This window comes from Aquarana catesbeiana, linkage group LG01, assembly GCF_042186555.1.
Source record: "Aquarana catesbeiana isolate 2022-GZ linkage group LG01, ASM4218655v1, whole genome shotgun sequence".
Classification (NCBI taxonomy): Eukaryota; Metazoa; Chordata; class Amphibia; order Anura; family Ranidae; genus Aquarana; species Aquarana catesbeiana.
This window is the reverse complement of record NC_133324.1, coordinates 484,306,627-484,333,673: the sequence shown is the minus strand read 5'-3', so window position 1 is coordinate 484,333,673 and position 27,047 is coordinate 484,306,627. Positions and strand designations below refer to the sequence as shown.

Sequence of the window (27,047 nt, the reverse complement as noted above, 5' to 3'; positions counted from 1 at the left end):
TAATGGCGGCGATCAGCGATTTTTATCGTGACTGCGACATTATGGCGGACACATCGGACATTTTTGACACATTTTTGGGACCATTGTCATTTATACAGCAATCAGTGCTATACAAATGCACTGATTCCTGTGTAAATGACACTGGCAGTGAAGCGGTTAACCACTAGAGGGCAGTGTAGGGGTTAAGTATGTCCTGGGAAGTGTTTCTAACTGTGGGGGGGGGGGCGTGTAACACATCATTGATCTCTGCTCCCGATCACAGGAAGCAGAGAACAGTGACACTGTCACTAGGCAGAACAGGGAGATGCTGTTTACATCAGCATCTCTCCGTTCTTCCTCTCCGTGAGGCGATCGCGGGTATCCCCACAACGATCGAGTCCGCAGGACCTGCGACCCGACTCACGGAGCTCCCGGCCAGCATGCACGCAATGGCATGGCGGCAAATTTAAAGGGATGTACGGGTACACCCATTTGCCCAGACGTGCCATTCTGCCGATGTACATCGTCGTGCGCCGGTCGGGAACCGGTTATACAAGGATGAGGGTTATGATGATGGGTGTATTATAGAATGATGAGGATGGGTGTATTATACAAGGATGAGGATGATGATGACGGGTGTATTATAGAATGATGAGGATGGGTGTATTATACAAGGATGAGGATTATGATGATGACGGGTGTATTATAGAATGATGAGGATAGGTGTATTATGCAAGGATGAGGATGGGTGTATTATGCAAGGATGAGGATGATGAGGATGGGTGTATTATAGAATGAGGATGGGTGTATTATACAAGGATGAGGATGATGAGGATGGGTGTATTATACAAGGATGAGGATAGCGATGACGGGTGTATTATACAAGGATGAGGATGATGATGACGGGTGTATTATACAAGGCATAGGATGAGTGTATTATACAAGGATGAGGATAGCGATGACGGGTGTATTATACAATGATGATGAGGATGGTGATGACGGGTGTATTATACAATGATGAGCATGGGTGTATTATACAAGGATGAGGATGATGATGACGGCTGTATTATACAATGAGGAGGACGGGTGTATTATACAAGGATGAGGATGATGATGATGGCTGTATTATACAATGAGGAGGATGGGTGTATTGTACAACGATGAGGATGACGGCTGTATTGTACAAGGATGACAATGATGGCTGTATTATACAAAGATGAGGATGGGTGTATTGTACAAGGACGAGGGCTGTATTATACAAGGATGACGATGATGGCTGTATTATAAAAGGATGAGGATGATGATGAAGGGTGTATTCTACGGAGATGAGGATAGTGATGACGGGTGTATAATATGGGTTTGATGATGACGGGTGTATAATATGGGTCTGATGATGACGGGTGTATAATATGGGTCTGATGATGACGGGTGTATAATATGGGTTTGATGACGACGACGAGGAGTATGATGATGATGATGATGATGATGGGTGTATAATATGGGGATAAGGATAGTGATGATGGGTGTATAATATGGGGATGACGATGATGGGTGTATTATACAATGATGAGGATGATGATGACGGGTGTATAATATGGGGATAAGGATAGTGATGATGGGTGTATAATATGGGGATGACGATGATGGGTGTATTATACAATCATGAGGAGTATGATGATGATGGGTGTATAATATGGGGATAAGGATAGTGATGATGGGTGTATTATACAATGATGAGGAGTATGATGATGGGTGTATAATATGGGGATAAGGATAGTGATGATGGGTGTATTATACAATGATGAGGAGTATAATGATGGGTGTATAATATGGGGATAAGGATAGTGATGATGGGTGTAATATACATTGATGAGGAGTATGATGATGGGTGTATAATATGGGGATAAGGATAGTGATGATGGGTGTAATATACATTGATGAGGAGTATGATGATGGGTGTATAATATGGGGATAAGGATAGTGATGATGGGTGTATTATACAATGATGAGGAGTATGATGATGGGTGTATAATATGGGGATAAGGATAGTGATGATGGGTGTATAATATGGGGATGACGATGATGGGTGTATTATACAATGACCGGAGCATCAGGGTGTGAGGCTTGATTCACACCTATGCATTTTTAATGCTTTTTGCATTTTGCTCTACAGAATGTGTTCCATATGTTAAATGGGCTGTAGTGCAAATCTGCAAAATGCAAAAAGCACTAAAAATGCATAGGTGTGAATCAGGCCTAAGACAGTATCAGTGAGTGTGCCACATCATGTCTCGCTGGCTGCTTTGCAATACATGATTTGGGGGAGTTCTACCATGCCATGTATTGACTACGTTACATTATTATATATTTTTATGTGACATCACTGAAGAAATGACTTTGCTACAATGTAAAGTAGTGAGTGTACAGCATGTATAACAGTGTAAATTTGCTGTCCCCTCAAAATAACTCAACACACAGTCATTAATGTCTAAACCGCTGGTAACAAAAGTGAGTACACCCCTAAGTGAAAATGTCCAAATTGGGCCCAATTAGCTATTTTCCCTCCCCGGTGTCATGTAACTCGTTAGTGTTACAAGGTCTCAGGTGAGAATGGGGAGCAGGTGTGTTAAATTCGGTGTTATCGCTCTCACTCTCTCATACTGATCACTGGTAGTTCAACGAGGCACCTCATGGCAAAGAACTCTCTGAGGATCTGAAAAAAGAAATGTTGCTCTACATAAAGATGGCCTAGGCTATAAGAAGATTGCCAAGACCCTGAAGCTGAGCTGCAGCATGGTGGCCAAGACCATACAGCGATTTAACAGGAAGAGGTTCCACTCAGAACAGTCCTCGCCATGGTCGACCAAAGTAGTTGAGTGCACGTGCTCAGTGTCATATTCAGAGGTTGTGTTTGGGAAATAGACGTATGAGTGCTGCCAGCATTGCTGCAGAGGTTGAAGGGGTGGAGGGTCAGCCTGTTAGTGCTCAGACCATACGCCGCACACTGCATCAAATTGGTCTGCATGGCTGTCGTCCCAGAAGGAAGCCTCTTCTAAAGATGATGTACAAGAAAGTCCGCAAACAGTTTGCTGAAGACAAGCAGACTAAGGATATGGATTACTGGAACCATGTCCTGTGGTCTGATGAAACCAAGATAAACTTATTTGGTTCAGATGGTGTCAAGCGTGTGTGGCAGCAACCAGGTGAGGAGTACAAAGACAAGTGTGTCTTGCCTACAGTCAAGCATGGTGGTGGGAGGGTCATGGTCTGGGGCTTTATGAGTGCTGCAAGCACTGGGGAGCTACAGTTCATTGAGAGAACCATGAATGTCAACATGTAATGTGACATACTAAAGCAGAGCATGATCCCCTTCACTTCGGAGACTGGGCCACAGGGCAATATTCCAACATGATAACGACCCCAAACAAACCTCCAAGATGACCACTGCCTTGCTAAAGAAGCTGAGGGTAAAGGTGATGGACTGGCCAAGCATGTCTCCAGACCTAAACCCTATTGAGCATCTTTGGGGCATCCTCAAACGGAAGGTGGAGGAGCACAAGATCTCTAACATGCACCAGCTCTGTGATGTTGTAATGGAGGAGTGGAAGAGGACTCCAGTGGCAACCTGTGAAGCTCTGGTGAACTCCATGCCCAAGAGGGTTAAGGCAGTGCTGGAAAATAATGGTGGCCACGCAAAATATTGACACCTTTTGCCTAATTTGGACATTTTCACTTAGGGGTGTACTCACTTTTGTTGCCAGCGGTTTAGTCATTAATGGCTGTGTGTTGAGTTATTTTGAAGAGACAGCAAATTCACACTTTTTTACAAGCTGTACACTCACCACTTTACATTGTAGCAAAGTATAATTTCTTCAGTGTTGTCACATGAAAAGTGTCAGGGGATGTTATACACAACATCCAATGCAGGTGATCAGATCGCTGGGCTGCACCAAGGAATCAGGGACAAACAAGTAAATAAATAAAAAAAGTATGTTTATTATAAATGATAAAGATACACGTGAAATCAAGACAGCAAACCAAAACCAAGTAAATAGTGAAAACACAGCAAACCCCCAAACCCACCTAACTATCTAACTAATATAATACACGAGCAAGGAAACAAACATGAAATAAAAATAAGGCATGGGCAAAAGCGACAAGGGAACAGAAACCAGGAATAATGAAGCAGACCAAGGAGCAGGGAACAGGAAACAGGACTCAAGGACAGGATACACAAACGGGGTCCAGGAACAAACAGGAACAGGCTGGAACAAGAGCAGGTACTGGCAGGGACAAGGGCTTAGCAGAGGAATTGTGAAGCACTGAGGCTTAGTTCAGGGTGGGTCTATATAGTCCAGCAGACCCATGAAAGGTGTGCTGATGGCAGGTCTGAAGTCCAGGCAGGGAGAAACCCGCTGGTGGCCACTAGAATTACACCCTTTTGGTGCTGAATGTAATATTGCCACCAGCAGGTGAAACCGGAGATGACACCGTACCTGACAAAAAGATATAATAAAATATTTTCAAAAATGTGAGGTGTGTACTCACTTTTGTGAGATACTGTAGCTAGCTGTATACAGGACAGATGATGTGTACCTGCATACCCTGATCGGTGAGGCTGAGCTATATACCCTGATCAGTGAGGCTGAGCTATATACCCTGATCAGTGAGGCTGAGCTATATACCCTCATCTGTGAGGCTGAGCTATATACCCTCATCTGTGAGGCTGAGCTATATACCCTCATCTGTGAGGCTGAGCTATATACCCTCATCTGTGAGGCTGAGCTATATACCCTCATCTGTGAGGCTGAGCTGTATACTCTGTCCTGTGATGCTAGGGCTGTATACTCCTGTCCTGTGATGCTAGGGCTGTATACTGTGTCCTGTGATGCTAGGGCTGTATACTGTGTCCTGTGATGCTAGGGCTGTATACTCTGTCCTGTGATGCTAGGGCTGTATACTCTGTCCTGTGATGCTAGGGCTGTATACTCCTTTCCTGTGATGCTAGGGCTGTATACTCCTGTCCTGTGATGCTAGGGCTGTATACTCCTGTCCTGTGATGCTAGGGCTGTATACTTCTGTCCTGTGATGCTAGGGCTGTAAACTCTGTCCTGTGATGCTAGGGCTGTATACTCATTTCCTGTGATGCTAGGGCTGTATACTCTGTTCTGTGATACTAGGGCTGTATACTCTGTCCTGTGATGCTAGGGCTGTATACTCCTGTCCTGTGATGCTAGGGCTGTATACTCCTGTCCTGTGATGCTAGGGCTGTATACTCCTGTCCTGTGATGCTAGGGCTGTATACTTCTGTCCTGTGATACTAGGGCTGTATACTCTGTCCTGTGATGCTAGGGCTGTATACTCTGTCCTGTGATGCTAGGGCTGTATACTCCTGACACTATGGGTGGAATACAGGGAACGGAGTGGGTGAATTCTATAAGGGGTGGGGCTTATAGGAAGCGGGAGGGGTCAAAAAGGAAGGGCGGGGTCTGGTGCCCCCCCATCCTAAAACGTCACCAGCCGCCACTGGTAAGGAAGAAGAAATCCCCATTCTTCTGCCAGATTATGTCATTCATATGCAAAAGATTACACTGTTAATTGCAGATTACAATCCTCAAAAAATGTAATCAAAGCAATTTGGAAATGTTTACCATCTTGCAAAAGCTTACATACCTACCTACCATGCTTACCTTTTTGAAGACGGGTTGTAAGAGGCTCCTTGAATATAGATTTGAAAGTTTCTGTGAAAGAGCCATAGTAATTTTCCAGATGTTCAAAAGTAACTGGGACTGGATGCCACTGTTCAGCTGGAGCCATGGAAGTCCTAATCTCCCTCTCTGATGCTGTATAATCCTGTTTAAAAACACAAGTACCATGTCATCTACTTCACTAAACCAATAAAGGATAGTGATATACCAGAACAGAATGAATTACATACCAGATAAACTAACGCACCTCTGGATAGTGATGTACTAGAACAGAATGAATTACTACACAATTAACCACTTGCCGACCGCCTCATGACGATGTACGTCGGCAGAATGGCACGGGCAGGCAGAATCACGTACCTGTACGTGATCTGCCTCCCGCAGGCGGGGGGTCCGATCGGACCCCCCCCCAGTGCCCGAAGCGGTCGGCGTTTGTCCCCCGCCAATCGGAGGTGAGGGGGAGGCCATCCATTCGTGGCCCCCCCCCTCGCGATCGCTCCCAGTCAATGGGATCATTCCCCTTCCTCTGTATAATACACAGAGGCAGAGGAAATGATGTAATCTCTCCTCGGCTCGGTATTTTCTGTTCCGGCGCCGAGAAGAGAAGACTGCAATGTGAGTGTAAAACACACACACACAGTAGAACATGCCAGGCACACAATACACCCCCTTTACCCCCCAATCCCCCCCCCGATCACCCCCCAATCACCCCCACCCCTCTGTCACACTGACACCAAGCAGGTTTTTTTTTTTTCTGATTACTGCATTGGTGTCAGTTTGTGACAGTTAGTGTGGTAGGGCAGTTAGTGTTAGGCACCCTTTAGGGCTAGGGTACCCCCCTAACCCCCCTAATAAAGTTTTAACCCCTTGATCACCCCCGTCGCCAGTGTCGCTAAGCGATCATTTTTCTGATCGCTGTATTAGTGTCACTGGTGACGCTAGTTAGGGAGGTAAATATTTAGGTTCGCCGTCAGCGTTTTTTAGTGACAGGGACCCCCATATACTAACTAATAAAAGGTTTTAACCCCTTGATTGCCTCCTAGTTAACCCTTTCACCACTGATCACCGTATAACCGTTACGAGTGACGCTGGTTAGTTTGTTTATTTTTTATAGTGTCAGGGCACCCGCAGTTTATTACCTAATAAAGGTTTAGCCCCCTGATTGCCCGGCGGTGATATGCATCGCCCCAGGCAGCGTCAGGTTAGCGCCAGTACCGCTAACACCCACACACGCAGCATACGCCTCCCTTAGTGGTATAGTATCTGAACGGATCAATATCTGATCCGATCAGATCTATACTAACGTCCCCAGCAGTTTAGGGTTCCCAAAAATGCAGTGTTAGCGGGATCAGCCCAGATACCTGATAGCACCTGCATTTTGCCCCTCCGCCCGGCCCAGCCCACCCAAGTGCAGTATCGATCGATCACTGTCACAAAACACTAAACGCATAACTGCAGCATTCGCAGAGTCAGGCCTGATCCCTGTGATCGCTAACAGTTTTTTTGGTAGCGTTTTGGTGAACTGGCAAGCACCAGCCCCAGGCAGTGTCAGGTTAGTGCCAGTACCGCTAATACCCATGCACGCACCGTATACCTCCCTTAGTGGTATAGTATCTGAACGGATCAATATCTGATCCGATCAGATCTATACTAGCGTCCCCAGCAGTTTAGGGTTCCCAAAAACGCAGTGTTAGCCGGATCAGCCCAGATACCTGCTAGCACCTGCGTTTTGTCCCTCCGCCCGGCTCAGCCCACCCAAGTGCAGTATCGATCGATCACTGTCACTTACAAAACACTAAACGCATAACTGCAGCGCTCGCAGAGTCAGGCCTGATCCCTGCGATCGCTAACAGTTTTTTTGGTAGCGCTTTGGTGAACTGGCAAGTGCCAGCGGCCTAGTACACCCCGGTCGTAGTCACATGGCGAGTCCCATAAGTGCAGTTCAAGCTGGTGAGGTGGCAAGCACAAGTAGTGTCCCGCTGCCACCAAGAAGAAGACAAACAGGCCCGTCGTGCCCATAATGCCCTTCCTGCTGCATTTGCCAATCCTAATTGGGAACCCACCACTTCTGCAGCACCCGTACTTCCCCCATTCACATCCCCAACAAAATGCAGTCGGTTGCATGAGAGGCATTTTCTTTATGTCCTCCCGAGTACCCCTACCCAACGAACCCCCCCAAAAAAGATGTTGTGTCTGCAGCAAGCGCGGATATAGGCGTGACACCCGCTATTATTGTCCCTCCTGTCCTGACAATCCTGGTCTTTGCATTGGTGAATGTTTTGAACGCTACCATGCACTAGTTATTAGCGTAGGGTACAGCATTGCACAGACTAGGCACACTTTCACAGGGTCTCCCAAGATGCCATCGCATTTTGAGAGACCCGAACCTGGAACCGGTTACAGTTAAAATAAAATAAAAGTTACAAAAAAAAGTGTAAAAAAACAAAAAAAACCAAAAAAAATATATAAAATAAAAAAAACAAAAATAGTTGTCGTTTTATTGTTCTCTCTCGCTCTATTCTCTCTCTATTGTTCTCCTCTTTTTTACTGTATTCTATTCTGCAATGTTTTATTGTTGTTATGTTTTATAATGTTTGCTTTTCAGGTATGCAATTTTTTATACTTTACCGTTTACTGTGTTTTATTGTTAACCATTTTTTTTGTCTTCAGGTACGCCATTCACGACTTTGAGTGGTTATACCAGAATGATGCCTGCAGGTTTAGGTATCATCTTGGTATCATTCTTTTCAGCCAGCGGTCGGCTTTCATGTAAAAGCAATCCTAGCGGCTAATTAGCCTCTAGACTGCTTTTACAAGCAGTGGAAGGGAATGCCCCCCCCCCGCCGTCTTCCGTGTTTTTCTCTGGCTCTCCTGTCTCAACAGGGAACCTGAGAATGCAGCCGGTGATTCAGCCAGCTGACCATAGAGCTGATCAGAGACCAGAGTGGCTCCAAACATCTCTATGGCCTAAGAAACCGGAAGCTATGAGCATTTCATGACTTAGATTTCGCCGGATGTAAACAGCGCCATTGGGAAATTGGGAAAGCATTTTATCACACCAAGCTTGGTGTGGTCAGATGCTTTGAGGGCAGAGGAGAGATCTAGGGTCTAATAGACCCCAATTTTTTCAAAAAAGAGTACCTGTCACTACCTATTGCTATCATAGGGGATATTTACATTCCCTGAGATAACAATAAAAATGATAAAAAAAAAATGAAAGGAACAGTTTAAAAATAAGATAAAAAAGCAAAAAAATAATAAAGAAAAAAAAAAACAAAACAAAAAAAACACCCCTGTCCCCCCCTGCTCTCGCGCTAAGGCGAACGCAAACGTCGGTCTGGCGTCAAATGTAAACAGCAATTGCACCATGCATGTGAGGTATCACAGCGAAGGTCAGATCGAGGGCAGTAATTTTAGCAGTAGACCTCCTCTGTAAATCTAAAGTGGTAACCTGTAAAGGCTTTTAAAGGCTTTTAAAAATGTATTTATTTGTTGACACTGCACGTTTGTGCACAATTTTAAAGCATGTCATGTTTGGTATCCATGTACTCGGCCTAAGATCATCTTTTTTATTTCATCAAACATTTGTGTGTTTTAGTGCATTAAATTTTAAAATTTTATTTTAAAAAGTGTGTTTTTTCCCCAAAAAATGCATTTGAAAAATGGCTGCGCAAATACTGTGTGGAAAAAAAAATGAAACACCCACCATTTTCATCTGTAGGGCATTTGCTTTAAAAAAAAATAATGTTTGGGGGTTCAAAGTAATTTTCTTGCAAAAAAATAAATAATTTTTTCATGTAAACAAAAAGTGTCAGAAAGGGCTTTGTCTTCAAGTTGTTAGAAGAGTGGGTGATGTGTGATATAAGCTTCTAAATGTTGTGCATAAAATGCCAGGACAGTTCAAAACCCCCCCTAAATGACCCCATTTTGGAAAGTAGACACCCCAAGCTATTTGCTGAGAGGCGTGTCGAGTCCATGGAATATTTTATATTGTGACACAAGTTGCGGGAAAGAGACACATTTTTTTTTTGCACAAAGTTGTCACTAAATGATATATTGCTCAAACATGCCATGGGAATATGTGAAATTACATCCCAAAATACATTCTGTTGCTTCTCCTGAGTACGGGGAGGGATACCACATGTGAGACTTTTTGGGAGCCTAGCCGCGTACAGGACCCCGAAAACCAAGCACCGCCTTCAGGCTTTCTAAGGGCGTAAATTTTTATGACCCTATTTTGGAAAGTAGACACCCCAAGCTATTTGCTGAGAGGTATAGTGAGTATTTTGCAGACCTCACTTTTTGTCACAAAATTTGAAAATTGAAAAAAGAAAAAAAAAATGTTTTTTCTTGCCTTTCTTCATTTTCAAAAACAAATGAGAGCTGCAAAATACTCACCATGCCTCTCAGCAAATAGCTTGGGGTGTCTACTTTCCAAAATGGGGTCATTTGGGGGGGGGGGGGTTTGTGCCACCTGGGCATTCCATGGCCTCCGAAACTGTGATAGGCAGTGAAGAGTGAAATCAAAAATTTACACCCTTAGAAATCCTGAAGGCGGTGATTGGATTTCGGGGCCCCGTACGCGGCTAGGCTCCCAAAAAGTCCCACACATGTGGTATCCCCATACTCAGGAGAAGCAGCTAAATGTATTTTGGGGTGCAATTCCACATATGCTCATGGCCTGTGTGAGCAATATATCATTTAGTGACAACTTTTTGTAATTTTTTTTTTTTTTTTGTCATTATTCAATCACTTGGGACAAAAAAAATTAATATTCAATGGGCTCAACGTGCCTCTCAGCAATTTCCTTGGGGTGTCTACTTTCCAAAATGGAGTCATTTGGGGGAGTTTTGTACTGCCCTGCCATTTTAGCACCTCAAGAAATGACAAAGGCAGTCATAAACTAAAAGCTGTGTAAATTCCAGAAAATGTACCCTAGCTTGTAGACGCTATAACTTTTGCGCAAACCAATAAATATATGCTTACTGACATTTTTTTTACCAAAGACATGTGGCCGAATACATTTTGGCCTAAATGTATGACTAAAATTGAGTTTATTGGATTTTTTTATAACAAAAAGTAGAAAATATCATTTTTTTAAAAAATTTTCGGTCTTTTTCCGTTTATAGCGCAAAAAATAAAAACCGCAGAGGTGATCAAATACCATCAAAAGAAAGCTCTATTTGTGGGAAGAAAAGGATGCACATTTTGTTTGGGTACAGCATTGCATGACCGCGCAATTAGCAGTTAAAGTGACGCGGTGCCAAATTGTAAAAAGTGCTCTGGTCAGGAAGGGGGTAAATCCTTCCGGGGCTGAAGTGGTTAAGGAAGAAGTTGCTAGAACAATAGGACATTTCAGAGCAGACAAAGTAAAATTCAGCTACCATTAAAATATTTCTGGCAGGCTAGTAGATTTCATATATTTTTGGAGTCATCCATGCTATGCCTAATATTACAGGTCAAATTCAATATACTGTATCACTTGCGACTGGAATTTATCTATCAAAGGTGAACTCTGAGATAAGAACGACATGTGTGAGATGCATGTTCTCTTGAATATTGGCATGCTTTGTGAATTTCTTTTGAATCCGTGTAGTAATTCAGTGTGAAAAGTTTCCTCAATGCATGAGCTTCATGTAATAAAGAACAGTCACTGCTATAACTGGTCTTGTCTCAAACCCCTATTGTAGTATTCTGCACGCAGCCTGTAGGGGGAGAAGCTTCTGGGTCCTTTTCACAGCTGTGCTGTCTGCACAGGATATTTGCAGTACAATGATGATGTCACTACTACTTTTATATGGTGATATCTGACTTTCCAAAGGCAGTTAGTGCACACAAAGTAGTTTTATCGTATTTTTGGCTAATAAGGAATATATTTAAAAGAGAGTTTTGTGCCCAAAGTTCAGCTTTAAAGCAGTGGTAAACTACCACTTTAAACCTGCACCTACAAGTAAACTTACAATAAAGCTTACTTGTAGGTACAGTGAATATCTCCTAAACGTGAGCTGTGTGCAGTTTGCTCTGCATTGATGGCACACTGAATGTGCCGTCAATGCAGAGAGAGCTGTGCCACGATCGTGACTCTCATGCACACGTGTAGGAGTGACGCCATTGTGGCTTGGCCAATCAAACGGCTGGAGAGCATGAACCCAGAAGGAAGACCGGCCTAAGGTGGAAGCACCTGAGGTGGCAATGCACCACTGGGGGGCTCCTTTTACAAGGTAAGTCTGTCATAATGTGCTAGTATCACATTATGGCAAAAATCTGCAAGGTTCCCAACTTTTTTTTTTTTTTTCTAGAGTTTACTACCACTCGTTTTTCACACGCTGAATACTTCCTACACTCATGATAAATGTAGGAAGCATTTAGTTCCTTCTCACAGCCAATCCCTGTGAGAGGGAATGATCAAAGGCTGCAGGCATGCAGCCTGCCTTTACATGTGTGATTGCTGTGATTCGTTACAGCAATCACATGGTACAAAGCCAATTTCATTGGCCCTGTATCGTGCTATGTGATCTGCTGTGTCCGAGGGACACACTAATCACAGAGCGCACTGCTGCTCGGTCTAGGAGCCACACATGAGTGGCCAATGTATATATATATATATATATATATACACTCTTCCGACACTACTTCTGTCTGGCCATTTATCTACATGGGCTGGACAGGAACTAGTTAAAGTATATGTAAACCCTAACTTCTTAATTAAAATAATATTTGTTAAAAAAATAATACTGATATTGAGTGTTTTATTAGATCTGTTCAGTGAGTGCAAAAATAATATCAGTTGGTCTTGTCAGAAATTTAGAGCTGTCCTGTTTTTTGTACACAGGTCCTGCGTTATCTCAAAAAGAGTAATTAGCCCTCCTAGCTCTTATCTTGGGACTACAGATTAATTAGCCTTTCTGTTGTATAGAAAAGACCAGGGGGAGGGTTTAAGTTTAAGAGTGCATTTCAGGCAGATCAACAAGTATTTTTCTGCACTTTCAGGGTGTTCAAAGTTATACAACATGGGGCAATGTGCAGAGATGTACCACATATGTTTTTTTATGTATGCAGAGAGAGAGAGAGAGAGAGAGAGAGAGAGGAGCAAGATTATTATTATTATTATACAGTATTTATATAGCGCCAACAGTTTACGTAGCGCTTTACAACTTGAGGGTAGACAGTACAAGTACAATACAATTTGATACAGTAGGAATCAGAGGGCCCTGCTCCTTAGAGCTTACAATCTAAGAGGGGAGGTCAAGAGATACAAGAGGTAATAACTGTGGGTGATGTGCTGATTGAGAAGATAAATGTACAGTTGTTAGGTGGGGGCCAGATAGGCTTCTCTGAAGAGATGAGTTTTCAGGGATCGTCTGAAAGTGGATAAAGTAGGAGAAAAACGGACGGATTGGGGTAGAGCATTCCAGAGGATGGGGGAGGCTCTGGAGAAGTCCTGAAGGCGAGCATGGGATGAGGTGACAAGGGAGTTTGAGAGCAGGAGGTCTTGGGAGGAGCGAAGGGAACGATTAGGTTGGTATTTTGTGACTAGGTTAGAGATGTAGCTAGGGGCCAAGTTGTGGATGGCTTTGTAAGTTATAGTTAGTATCTTGAATTTAATTCGGTGACTGAGTGGCAGCCAATGGAGGGATTGGCAGAGGGGTGTAGCAGATGCTGAGCGGTTTGTGTGGTGGATGAGCCTGGCCGCAGCGTTCATGATGGACTGAAGTGGGGATAGCCTATTTAGAGGTAAACCAATGAGGAGGGAGTTGCAGTAGTCAAGGCGGGAGATGAACAGGGAGTGGATTAGAAGCTTTGTGGTGTCAATGGTTAGGAAGGGGCGTATCTTGGAGATGTTGCGAAGACAGAGGCGGCAAGCTTTGGATAGTGATAGAATGTGGGGTCGAAAGGTTAGTTCAGAGTCCAGAATTACACCTAGGACCTTGGCGTGGGGAGATGGGTTGATAGTTGAGCCGTTGATCTTGACAGGGAGATCAGGGGAAGTGGCACCTGAGGGAGGAAATATCATGAGCTCGGTTTTGGATAGGTTGAGTTTGAGAAAGTGATGTGACATCCAGGCTGATATGTCTGCTAATAAGTTGGTAATGCGTGAGGAGACAGATGGAGAGAGCTGGGGGGTGGAGAGATAGATTTGGGTGTCATCAGCGTAGAGATGATATTTAAAGCCGTGGGAGGCAATCAACTGACCCAAGGAGGTGGTGTAGATTGAGAAAAGGAGAGGTCCGAGAACAGAACCTTGGGGGACCCCAACGGAAAAAGGAAGAGGAGAGGAGGAAGTAGAGTTGTAAGTGACACTGAAGGAGCGGTGGGATAGGTAGGATGAGAACCAGCGAAGAGTGCAGTCACGGAGACCAAAGGAGTGGAGTTTTTCGAGGAGGAGTGGGTGGTCCACTGTGTCAAAGGCAGCAGAGAGCAGATGGTGTGTGAGTGTACCCTGTGCCAACTTGGCTGCCTGAATTGCAGGATGTTACACTGGTCGATACCAGTGTGTGGCTGGAGCATCAAGGGTGATTTTCCCTTGGATTGATCAAAGAAACAGAGAGGCTGTGTCTGTTGTGTCCTGGCTGGAGGTCCACCACAACAAGCCATTAACAAGACCCTGAGCGAGCAGGAGACGCTCACCTACAGTGTGGACCAACAATCGGGTCTATGTACAGAACAGTCAAAGAAGTCCCAGAAGGCTGGAGTGAGCCAGAGAGCAACTACCAAAGGTGGGGTTGAGTCTCAGGACAGAGAATCCCCCACGAAGACAAGCAACACCTGTGAAGCAGGCTAAGAGACCATCCCAGCTTACAATCCAGAAAAGTCCTGGTACCTGACAGCGCTGCCTAGCAGGAACCAGAAGTCCCCGGAAGGCAGGTTGTACCCGTGCACCCTGTCAAACCCACCTGGAAGGAGCCAGTGTGTGAGGACAACTCATCTACAGATGAGCCAGAGAGGAGCGGCAGTGGTAGGGCCATAGACTTGGGTCACCCCCTGTTGTAGGAAGAATTCAGGCCTATAGATGCTGACTGGGAAGAATGGTCATTGCATAGCAGCTCAGAAGTAAAATGGGAGTGGGGAGACTCTCAGGAAGATGTGTAGGTGCTTCCGGTGGTGTCAGATGTGTCAGAGTCAGCTGAGAAGGCCAAAGGATCCCTGCACACCCCTGTTTGTGTCCGGCAGTGGTTCCAGAACAAACCATCTAAGACCCAGACCAGAAGTGCTGAGTGCAGGCAGTGGGTAGTGAGGTCATCCCATGCCTGTGTCCTTCCTGAGAAAGGCAAGCCACGGGAACTTCCAAGGTTCTCCCAGTTTCAGAGGGAGGTGCAGCGAAGGACAGCATTAGCATGGGGCCCAGATTATCCTTATGTCCCACAAAACATCATGGACATTGGGGACTCACGTGCACAGTGGGAGGATCACATGGTGTGGAACTTCATGCATATCCCCAAACTGTTGCAGGGATCCCATAATGAAAAGGCTTGGGCTCGGTTCCAGGTCATTCGACAAGAATGGCGGCTGGGACGAGCCATATACAAAGACCAGGTGGTGATTGTCAAGGCCAACCAAGAGTCACTCTGCTGCTGTCAGGGGAACTGATGGCAGCATTACCAGATTGCCAAACCCGAATTTGTATTTGTGAATAGGCTGCTGTGAACATTTCAGCCTGATGTAGCATGGATGGACAGCAAGTGCGCTGTAGCCAAGGGTCTGCTACCTCTTGATTTCTTTCTTATGGACTAGGCTGGCCCAGTTTCCTAAACTGCTTCCAGTGATGTGCTCCTGAAGAAGATCCTTGGGTGAGGCCCTTTGTCATGTTGCATCGCTACTATGGAGGCGCTCCTCCTTCAGAGACTCTTTGTGCAAAAATGTTCTCTATATTTTTTTGCCAGCAGGATTTTAACCCCCTGCTAGCAGAATGTACAAATAGTTAGTGTGAGGATGTATTTTTCTTCTGTTTCCTGCAAGATCATCATGGCTGGCTGTCCTGTCTGATTCTGGACTTCTGGGACTGTTCCTGCTATTCTTACAGCTATGCTAGGAGGACTTCCCTTTAGTGGGGGGGGGGGGTCTGGTAAACATGTACATATGTTGGTGATTGAATTACTCTACTCGCTACATGGACCTGAAGTCAGGATGTATATATCTATATACCTGTCATGTATACAGAATGAACATTGTGTATATCTCTATTTTTTATATATTGTTAACTTATTTGTATAAAGCTGTTTCCCAAGTTTGTTCTTTTTTCCCCTTCCCCTTTTCTTATGGGGTGCCCATTTTTCTCCTGGGCGCAGGGGCCAGTTTTTTTTTCCAGCTGATGGGGACACTGCTGCTTTTTAGAGGGAGGTGGGTGTAGCACCCTCTAGTGTGTGCTAGTAGTATAAGAGTAGGAAAAAGCATATTTTGGCCAGGAATAACCTGAGTCATTGAATTGGGTCAGGGTTACTGGAGGCCAGGGCTTGATGACTGGCAGCTCTCTGGTGCCTCCCCCTGGTGTCTGGAAGGTTGGAGAACCTTATAGAACTACAGGGCGGGGGTTAGGAGCAGCCATGAATATTTATGGGGCCTCAGCCAATCCACAGAAGTGGGCTGGCAGGGGGCAGAGACAACCCCATAAATAGACATGGGCCATTCCAGCAGGGGAGTAGGGTGGAAGATGAAGATCAAGTGCTGAGGAGAGGCTATCGGTGGCCGTTGAGGAAACCCCCTGCCAGGGAGGGGTGATACCTTGGGCTGGAGGCCCAGGATAGCTAGCCTAGAAGGATCTCACCACAGGAGGCACTTGGAGGAGAACCTTCAGGAGAGGCAGCAGGACAGAGCAAAAGACAGACAATGAGTAGAGGTCAGCACTGAGCAGGGACAACACAAGGGAAGAGACTGTCAGCTGTAACAGTGCTCTCTGAAGTCAGCAGTGGGCTTAATCTTCATCCTTGCCCTGGGAAATCTACATGGAAGTGTGCCAGTTAGGCAGGACTGGGAAAGAAAGTCAGTCAGGAGGGCTGAGGGGAGGATCAACAAGGAGTGACTGGTGGCAGCCAAGTGGGCTAGCAATTTTTGCAAGCAAGTGGAGCTGGGATCAGTGGCCACAAGAGAAGCAGGAGGAATATCATGCTGTTTGCTCACTGCCCTACTTTGCCAAGGGACAGAGTTCCTGCCTGTAATGGGCCTTTGCTGAGCTAACACAAAACTGTTAGTTCCCCCAAGAGTGAGCAGCAGGTGCCTTGCTGAGAAAACCAAGTTTGTGTAGGAGGAAGGAAAAGTGGAATTTTTGTAAATAGGGAGGAATTGTCCCTTTTTTATAGATCTGGATATTTTTCAAGTTGGGCATCCCATCATTTCCTACCCCATCCAAGCTATTAACCCCTAAAAAAGTATTTTAAAAAACACGCCAAGGACTGGTTCCTGGGTTGGAGTGCAGGAAGGAAATGCTGTGTGACTAGCTGTGCAGCAGTGGGGAACTGGGACACCAGTGACTCTTACAGGGGCAGTGCTACATTTAAAATAATTTTTGCCTTGACATACACATTGAAAAGCAGTACCAGCAGAGTGTGGAGCAGGTTGCATATTTACTTTAAAGAGACCCTGTCACTAACTTAAAAAAAGGATAGGTAGAAGTACAAAAAATTAAAGTATTTAAAATGCTTACTTTGCAGCATTTTTCCATTCCATAAAAAAGTTTTTTTCCTTTGCCATGTGCCCTTGAACCCCTCCCCTCACCTTCCTACATAACTTTTTATGTAATTGGCATGGGAGACGTGAAGAAGAATACTAAAAAAGAGTGTCACTTGAGTGACAGCTCTAAGTCTGCTGGGGCTGCTGACACTACATCCAAAATGGCGGCATCCATTAGCAGTCTTAGATCTTTTAGATGTCTGCATAAAGGAGGCTTTGATGGATAATTAACATGAATATACAATAAAAACACATATCATCTTATGGGAAGATTGTTGTTGAAATGAATGGTCTTTCACCGAGGTCTCTTTAAATGACCATGCATGCATTGAACATTCCTTTTTGTGTGCAACATTTGGGAGAAAACAACCATGTGATGAAATTAAATGCCAGCCCTTTAAGAAGGAATGAAGCCCTTCAATGGGTGAAGCACATCTGCCATATGGTGGAGTCATGTGGGCACCCCACGTATGGCTCTTAAAGGTATATAACATATGAACTATGTCAGCATATTGGTAAATAACTAAGGTTTAATGTCAACTGGGCAACATCAGCACAAGGGATACCTTTTAAATATTCTTTTTAGAGCTTTGAAGATTAATTACTTGAACTGAAAAATCCGGCTTTAATGAAGAGAATATTCTACTGGTTGTGTAAGAGTACTAAATAATTACTAATTTCTATTTGGATTGTTTTCAAGATATGCTATTAGGAGGAAATGCACCACACTAATTAGTGTTCACAAAAAGGATTGGGATGTGGTTAGTATTATACATTTTATTTCTGTTTTGTTCACAAAATACATATTGGGTATATGCAGCACTGAGATGATCCAAAGTATGATGTTTCCTGGGATACATGGTACAGCAGTAGAGATATTACAGGCAGATGTCCACTGAGGGGTAATTAACTAATACTCTAATTTAACTCCATGAAATCTTATAAAAAACTATTTGCAATTTTACAATTGGTGTCTGAATAAATCTTTGCCATCATTTAATTATTTTTTGCAGGTAGACCAGTTTTAATGAACATGGCAGGTTGTCAATGTCATCAGGTACGTTTCTACTCAAGTTTTCACGAATCAGCCCTTCAACGATAAAATCTAATTGGTTGCAATGAGCCATAGTTTTATATTAGCTCTAATTTTCTCATTCACAGCAGACAGCTATTTACTTTCACACTATGTGAATACTAGCAAAAGTGTGCCTATTTGTTGAATGGGTTGAAATACCACATTTCTAAAAAGAAAAAAAATCCTATCTAAGATTACAGAGTTTAGTGGTCTGGGGACTGTAACATATAGCATACTGAGTGCAGCAGTTTAGGGTATGTACTGTAATATATGAGTACAGATTGCAGTGGGTCAGACCAGTGTTTCTCAACTCCAGTCCTCAAGGCACACCAACAGGTTTTTTCAGGATTTCCCTCAGATGAAACAGCTGCGGTAATTACTAAGGCAGTGAAACTGATCAAATCACCTGTGAAAATAATGGAATGCCTGAAAACATGACCTGTTGGGGCGCCTTGAGGACTAGGGGTGAGAAACACTGGGTCAGAGTAAGTAATGTATAGAATACAGTAGGCCAGACTATTCATTGTAAGGTGTAATGTAGGTGTAATGTATAGTGCACATTTTTCCCCTGTATAATAGATACAGAACAGCGAAAAGCATGCATCCGTATGAAGTTTGTGATTTATCACATGATGTGCAGAGTGCAGTGGCCCAGTTTATGTAATATGCAGTATGGTGAACACAATGCAGCAGTCCAGAGTATGTAATGTGCAGAATGGTGTATAGAATACAGCAGTCTAGAGCAGTGTTTCCCAACCTTTTTTCAGTCAAGCCACCCTTTAAAATTCTGCACAATCTTAAGGCACCCTATTAAAAAATGTAAAGTACTAAACGAATAGTTTTACATAATGCAGCAACATTTACACATGTAGGACACCCAACGTTAGAGGTGATTTTATTCCTCCAAAGCAAATACATCTTTGCACACTGGTACTGATTAATACTTCAGTGTTTCTCTTCTCCCTTGATTTCTCTCCCTCAGTGCCGGTTCACACAGGGGCGACTTGTCAGGCGACCTAGCCGCCTGACAAGTCGCCTCCTGTTCTGTACAATAGAACCATTCTAATAGGAGCGACGCAAGTCGCTCCGACTTAGAAAAAGGTTCCTGTACCACTTTGGGGGCGACTTGGGGCGACTTGCATAGACTTCTATACAGAAGTCGTTTGGCAAGTCGCCGTGGCAGTCGTGTGCAGGTCGCCTCGGTGAGGCGACCTGCAAGTCGTGCCGCCCCTGTGTGAACCGGGGCTCACTCAGCTAATTTGACCCCGGGGCTGAGAGAGAGGGACTGGAGAAGGGCAAACAAGAATGCTGTTCAGGGGCCCAACGTCCTTTTTTTTTTAACAGATGATGTCATTGGTTGTTAGGCCACTTGCGGCTAAAAGGTTTTAATGGTGCACAATGAAAACCCGTGGCTTTATGTAACTTATAGGGGGCTTTAAAAAAATTGCTGGCATGTATACAGTTTTTGGGCAATTTTTAAGCAATTTGCCAAGGAACCACTGAATAAAAACCTGAAGACACCCTGGTTGAAAAAGGCTGGTCTAGAGTAATTCAATTAAAGCACAGCAGTCTGGAGTATGCAACCTGAGGTGGATACACACGGCTGGTGTAGCTACTATATGCCACATTATGATTCACCCTGATTTGTGCATTTCTGGGTTCCTTGTGAGGCGTCTGCCTTCCCGTGTGGCCACTCAGGCAGATGTATGGATTCTCCTACTGGGAATGTTTTTAAATTGTTGTTTCATGGTGCGTCACCAAAATCTAGTTCATCTCCTGCCTTTGATTAAGAATTTCTTTTAAACCTGAAGGGATATGGGAAAATGGGGAGAACAAATAGTTGGCGACAAGATGACACAATGGAGGCGATTTAGAAAAACTGGTGCACGCAGAATCTGGTGCAGCTGTGCATATTGACCAGTCAGCTTCTAGCTTGTTCAATTAAGCTTTGCCAATAAAACCTAAAAGCTGATTGGTTACTATGCACAGCTACACCAGATCATGTGTGCACCAGTTTTAGTAAACCCCCCTAATATGTCAGCAATGGGGTTTTATGCTTATTTTAAAATATATATTAACAATAAAATTTGTATTGGTTTTATATAAAAAAAAAATGTTTTCTATGTGGTCAAGCATACCTAAAAAGTCCCATACTTTGTAATTCTTTGTCGTGTATGAGGATCATGGGAGGTGCCTACAAACATTCCCTAATTTATCTGTAAACAGCTTGATTGAGAAAATGTTCTCTAATGTCCGAAGGCACCTTCATTGTAGTGTGTGCTATCTTTGCTGTCTATACTAGTTCAATGAATAAGTCTTGATAAAATAATATGAATGGAAATTGTGCTAGCGCAATAACCAAATACTACCAGCTTACCTCAATGAGTTTTATGGCATCAGGCTGCTGATGAATACTTCTGACTTTGGTTGATATTTTGTCAATGATCTTTATCTGGTCTTGGCATGTCTCTATTTGACCATCATAGGCCCACAGAACCATTTTGGCCTTGTCATCAATATATTTTTTTGCAAATGTTTCTTCTTTTTCAAGCAGAAGACGCAGTTCTGTAAATTTCGAGGTGATAGAATCCTTGCTTGCCAGAGTGTGGGCCTAATGGTAAAGGTGAATAGTGAGGGATTAAGTCAAGGTGCATCATACAATATATTCACAGCAAAGGTCATAAGCTGTCTGTTATAGCAAGGTGATGTGCACTATACTGATAGAGAGGTAGCTAATGATTTCAATATTCCAGTCTCAGGTTTTGTTGGTTGGTCTCAAATTGCACAACAAGGTGGCACAAAAAAATACCTACCGTAATTTAGATTCTTTCAAGTATATTTATTTAATACATATTTAATTTAATTTGCAGTTGCTGCTAGTGAAAAGGAAATTCCAACTAATAAGCTTTTCACACAAGTCAAAAATTGCAAAACTACCAAACTGTTATATGTATTTTGCTAACAATACTAAACTATGGTAAGACACATACTAAATACTGATAAACCATTGGTTTTATTAAGTGCAGTTTTAAATCCCTCCCTTCCTACAGATCACTCCTATGCGATTTCTTCTGTTTACAATTACATGATGCCTAAACTGTATGTACAGTGTCTTGCAAAAGTATTCACCCCCCCCCCTGCCATTTTTCGTGTTTTGTTGCCTCACAACCTGGAATTAACATGGCTTGTTTGAGGATTTGCATCATTTAATTTACAGGACATGCCCACAACTTTGAAGATGTTTTTTATTTTGAGGCAAACAACAAATAGGACAAAATAAAAGAAAAAGTCAATGTGCATAACTATCCACCCCCCTAAAGTCAATACTTTGTAGAGCCACCTTTGGGGCTATCACAGCTCCAAGTGGCTTTGGATAAGTCTCTATGAGCTTGCCACATCTTACCACAGGGATTTTTGCCCATTCCTCCTTGCAAAACTGCTCCAGCTCCTTCAAGTTGGATGGTTGGCGTTTGTGAACAGCAATCTTTAAGTCTGACCGCAGATTTTCTATTGGATTGAGGTCTGGGCTTTGACTAGGCCATTCCAACACATTTACATGTTTCCCCTTAAGCCACTCAAGTTTTGCTTTAGCAGTGTGTTTGGGGTCATTGTCCTGCTGGAAGGTGAACCTCCGTCCTAGCCTCAAATCACACACAGAGTGGTACAGGTTTTGCTTAAGAATATCCCTGTATTTAGCACCATCAATCTTTCCCTCAACTCTGACCAGTTTCCCAGTCCTGACTGCTGAAAAACATCCCGTTGGGTGATGTGATGTGTTGGGTTTGCACCAGACATGGCATTTTCTTTGATGGCCAAAAAGTTCAATTTTAGTCTCATCAGACCAGAGCACCTTCCTCCATACATTTTGGGAGTCTCCCACGTGCCTTTTCGCAAACTCAAAACATGCCATTTTGTTTTTTGCAGAAAGGAATGGCTTTCTTCTGGCCACTCTGCATAAAGCCCAACTCTATGGAGTGTTTATTGTCGTCCTATGTATAGATACTCCAGTCTCTGCTGTGGAACTCTGCAGCTTCTCCAGGCTTACCTTAGGTCTCTGTGCTGCCTCTCTGATTAATGCCCTCCTTGCCCGGTCCGTGAGTTTTGGTGTGTAGCCATCTCTTGGCAGGTTTGCTGTTGTGCCATGTTCTTTCCATTTGGTTATGATAGAATTGATGGTGCTCCTAGGGATCATCAAAGATTTGGATATTTTTTTTATAACCTAAACCTGACTTGTACTTCTCAACAACATTGTTCATTGTTTGGAGAGTTCCTTGGTCTTCATGGCAGTGATTGGTTAGTGGTGCCTCTTGCTTAGGTGTTGCAGCCTCTGAGGCCTTTCAAAAAGGTTTGTATATGTAATGACAGATCATGTGACACTTAGATTGCACACAGGTGGACATCATTTCACTAATCGTGTGACTTCCGAAGGTAATTGGTTGCACCAGAGCTTTTAATGGGCTTCATAACAAAGGGGGTGAATACATACGCACATGCCAATTATCAGTTTTTTTATTTCTGAAAAATAGTTTTATGTATATATTTTTCTAATTTTACTTCACCAACTTAGACTACTGTGTTCTGATCCATCACATATAATTCAGATTAAAAAAACATTGAACTAAAGGCAGGAATGTAACAAAATAGGTAAAAAGCCAAGGGGGTGAATACTTTTGCAAGGCACTGTAAAACTGAACAATGAACTTCTCATTTGCTCGCGTTTGGTCTGTTAAATATACCATTAAAAGCATTTTGGTATAGCTGTTCAATAAGTGCAAAAAATACCTACTGATCTTGTAAAAAATTCTCAGCTGCCCTGCGAAATTGCAACACTACCTGTGTTATCTCAAGGAGTCTGATGAGCCCTCCATTGTCTTAGCTTGTGTTTAACATTTGTCTACTGGCACCTTTTTAATTTTTGTATTCATGTTAAAAATCTGCATTTTTTCCTAGAAATTACTTCAACCACTTCAGCTCTGGAAGATTTGGCTGCTCAATGACCGGGCCATTTTATGCTATTCGGCACTGCGTCACTTTAACTGACAATTGCGCGATCGTGCAAAACTGTACCCAAACAAAATTGACGTCCTTTTTTTCCGCACAAATAGTGCTTTCTTTTGGTGGCATTTGATCGCCACTGTGGTTTTTATTTTTTGCGCTATAAACAAAAGAAGAGTGACAATTTTGAAAAAAACACAATATCTTTTACTTTTTGCTATAATAAATATCCCACATTTTTTATCAAAAAAACAAATTTTTTCCTCATTTTAGGCCATTATGTATTCTTCTATATATCTTTGGTAAAAAAAAAAAAATCACAATAGCGTCTACAAAATAAGGGATTCATTTATGGCATTGTTATTATTTTTTTTTTACTAGTAATGGCGGCGATCTGCAATTTTTATTGCGACAGCGACATTATGGCAGACACATCGGACACTTTTGACACATTTTTGAAACCATTGACAATTATATAGCGATCAGTGCTATAAAAATGCACTGATTACTGTATAAATGTCACTGGCAGGGAAGGGGTTAACACTAGGGGGCGATCAAGGGGTTAACTGTGTTCCCTATGTTTGTTTCTAACTCTGGGGGGATGGGACTGTTTAGGAGGAGAGAGAAATCGGTGTTCATACATAGTATGAACACACGATCTATCTCCTCTCCCCTGAAAAAAAATATACACAGATCCCAGTTCTTGCCCTGTCACGAGCGATCGCAGGAGCTCGGCGCCCATCGCACCCGTCGGACACTCACATCAAGTCCGTCCACAACGTGCGGGCGAGCGCGTCCCTAGTGGCCAAAAGGTGAAGCGACCTAACATAACGTCGCTTCGCCCAGCCGTGCCAATCTGCCACAGTAAAACCCCCAAACAATTATATATTTCTGAAAGCAGATTCCCTGGAAATTTAAATTTTGGTAGTTGCTATTTATTAATTGCATATTTTCAGGAAAAGATATACTAAAATGAATTATTTAATATAAAAGATTGGGTCGCAATGAGTAAATAGATACAAAACATGTCAAGCCTTAATTTTGTGCACATCCATAAAATTGCTAATAATATGGTACCCAAAATAGTCTGTTGTCCAAAATTGGCCATAGGTATGTCAGAAACCATGAATCAGACTGAGACAGAAGTACAGTTAAATCTCACTTGTTTAATAATAATAAAGAAAGGTAAACAAAGTAAACATAGTCAAAACATAGCCAGAGTTCAGGAACCGAAACGGATAGTCAGATAAGCCAAAACGTCAGGGAGCCAGAGATGAGTGTAGTAGAACAGCAAGCAGGATCTGGAGCCAAAAGACATGTCAGCCAAGCAAGTCTTTAACAGGAACACAGGAGAGCATCTCTAGAGATGTGACTAAGGTGAAGGCAGAGATCATCTGGGCTGGACGGCTTAAGTAGGCAGGACTGGTGAGCAGGATATCATCAACAGGTGAGTCACTGTGGAGAGATGGGGGCTGGCAATTAGCTGACAGCTGAGCGTCCAGCTCAGAGAAGGAAGGGCTGAGCCCAACCCTGACAAGGTGATGCTTTGAAAGCCTATACAGGTTGTCAGTTAAAATATGGAATCAGCAAGAGAAAAAAAGGGGTGCCATCCAACAGTGTCACAAGAGTTGCCACCATCCCTAGCATACGAGAAAAGAAAGAGACCCCTCAAAGAGTGGTGGGACTTTGAAGGCAACGGAAATCAGAATATAAATAAAAAAGCGGGTTTTATTATTACAATTATATAAAATTATACATATTGACAAGAATTAATCCAAATACAAACATGTAAATCAATTTGACAGTAAAAACAATGTTCTGCTGGTGAATGAACAAACGGTGTATTCATATAGTCTTCTACCTGGGCCTACGCGTTTCGGGACTGTTGAGGTCCCTTCATCAGGGGCAAAATGGTAAGCAGACTTTACACTAGTAAAACATGAAATATCATAATTGGGTACAATTGTATTGAACATGTTTACTGCACTTAACATCATTCCAGGAAGGGGGAAAAAGAAAAAAAAAAAAAAAAAAAAAAAAAAAAAAACTACACACCCAAGCATGAACAGGAGAGGAGACCAACCGCCGGAGACACTCTCAGGGGCAGCTACGCATCAGACGCCAGAAAACCAAATAAGGAAACAGGCGTGTCTCTGGCCCCACCTTCTCCACACTGGTCCCAATGTATCACCACAAAAGGGGGACAACGCTACCTCAAAGGTCCCAGCGACCAGGGGATCAGGAAGAGAGAGGAAGGAGAAGAGGAGATTATCTGAAAATACAAAAAAAAGGAGAGGAGAGGAGGCCTTATGTGCTGAGATGTTAAAAAAAAGGGGGCTTATAAGGTAATTGGATGTATGTCTGCAGAAGACGCATAATGACATGCGTCTGAGCAGCAATATGACCATATATTTTGAGAAGCATGCAGATTGCGCGGTATGCGGATATTCACAAAAAGCAGTTCAGAAAGTAATCTCAGCATGCATAACTTACCCCAATATTGGTATGTAGAAAATATATCCAGTAGCAAGTAAGAGAAGTCAGTGTACTAAAAGCGCTAACTCAGCTACAGTTGCAATGGTGAGTAAAGACCTCATCTAGGGAAATCTGAAAAGGAGTGGAGAAAGTGGTGGTTGAGTATAATGCAAGCCAGTGTGTGTAGTCATGGTGTCTCATGGCAGGCACATAGAAGGGCGTATTCGTGTAACAAGAGTAAGATAAAATGAAGGTGATCCTGGAGGCTAGTGCAGAAGAAGCCTTACCTGAGTATGGTGGTTACTGGCCGCCTTACATCGCCGCCGCCGTGTCAGACAATGACACCGGCACGAGCGTAAGGGGGTGGGGTATAAGAGGAGAAGGAGGAAGTGGGTGCGGCGATGATTGGCGTGGGATCCCGCCAACCATAATGCCGCTCCTATTATTCACAGGTGCCAGGGGAATCCTACAGCGTCGACAGACGCTGAAAGGGAGAACCCGTGGTGACGTCGTGTAGGAGGAGGAAAGGGGAGTGGCTGCGGCAATGATTGGCGTGGGATTCGGCCAATCATACCGCAACTCGGATCAATTGTAGATGCCAGGGAATTCCCACAGCGTCAACAGACGCTGAGAAAGGGAAACCATGGCAATAAGCAGACACAACTCAGGATCACATCATTCCCCCTGCTATCCAAAGGGGGCTGTACATAAAGCAGTACCGCTCCAGCAGAAACGCTGGAGCGGAGAGATGCACAGAAACACAGGGCATCTCTAATTTCAAAAATGGGGGGGTAACCAGCCACTTCACCGATGCACCTGCATAAGTGTGTACCTGGCAACATAATACAAACCACCCCTGAAGGGGAGGTGTGTAGTTGGTGTATAGACAAAGAGATATAATGGGGAATGTTCACCAAGGTCGTCACATGGACATCGCAGGGGCAGAGGGACCCTGGGCGGGGACTGCACGGCACCCCCCCCAAAAACGTGAGGCCGTGGGGGGGGGGTCATGCAGAGACCGTCCACCGACGCAAAAAAGGGAACCATAAATAGCGGGCATGGTCTGGCAGAAAAGAACTGCCAGGCGTACCGCGAGTATGTTCCGGGTACCCATAAGTAGGCCCCCCGAAGGACACACGGTTCCAGGGGGG

The 27,047-nt window shown here is 43.7% G+C and overlaps 1 protein-coding gene across 1 annotated transcript in view; it reads right to left on the bottom strand.

Annotated features, from left to right (window-relative positions):
* TRIM14 (tripartite motif containing 14) overlaps positions 1 to 27,047 on the bottom strand; it is a 150,657-nt gene that overhangs the window by 14,869 nt on the left and 108,741 nt on the right. Inside the window, exons 3-4 of the mRNA XM_073591800.1 lie at positions 20,804 to 21,037; positions 5,670 to 5,832 (exon numbers count right to left, since the gene is read on the bottom strand). Coding sequence (XP_073447901.1) covers positions 5,670 to 5,832; positions 20,804 to 21,037 — 397 coding nt within the window. The remainder of the gene's footprint in view (positions 1 to 5,669; positions 5,833 to 20,803; positions 21,038 to 27,047) is intronic.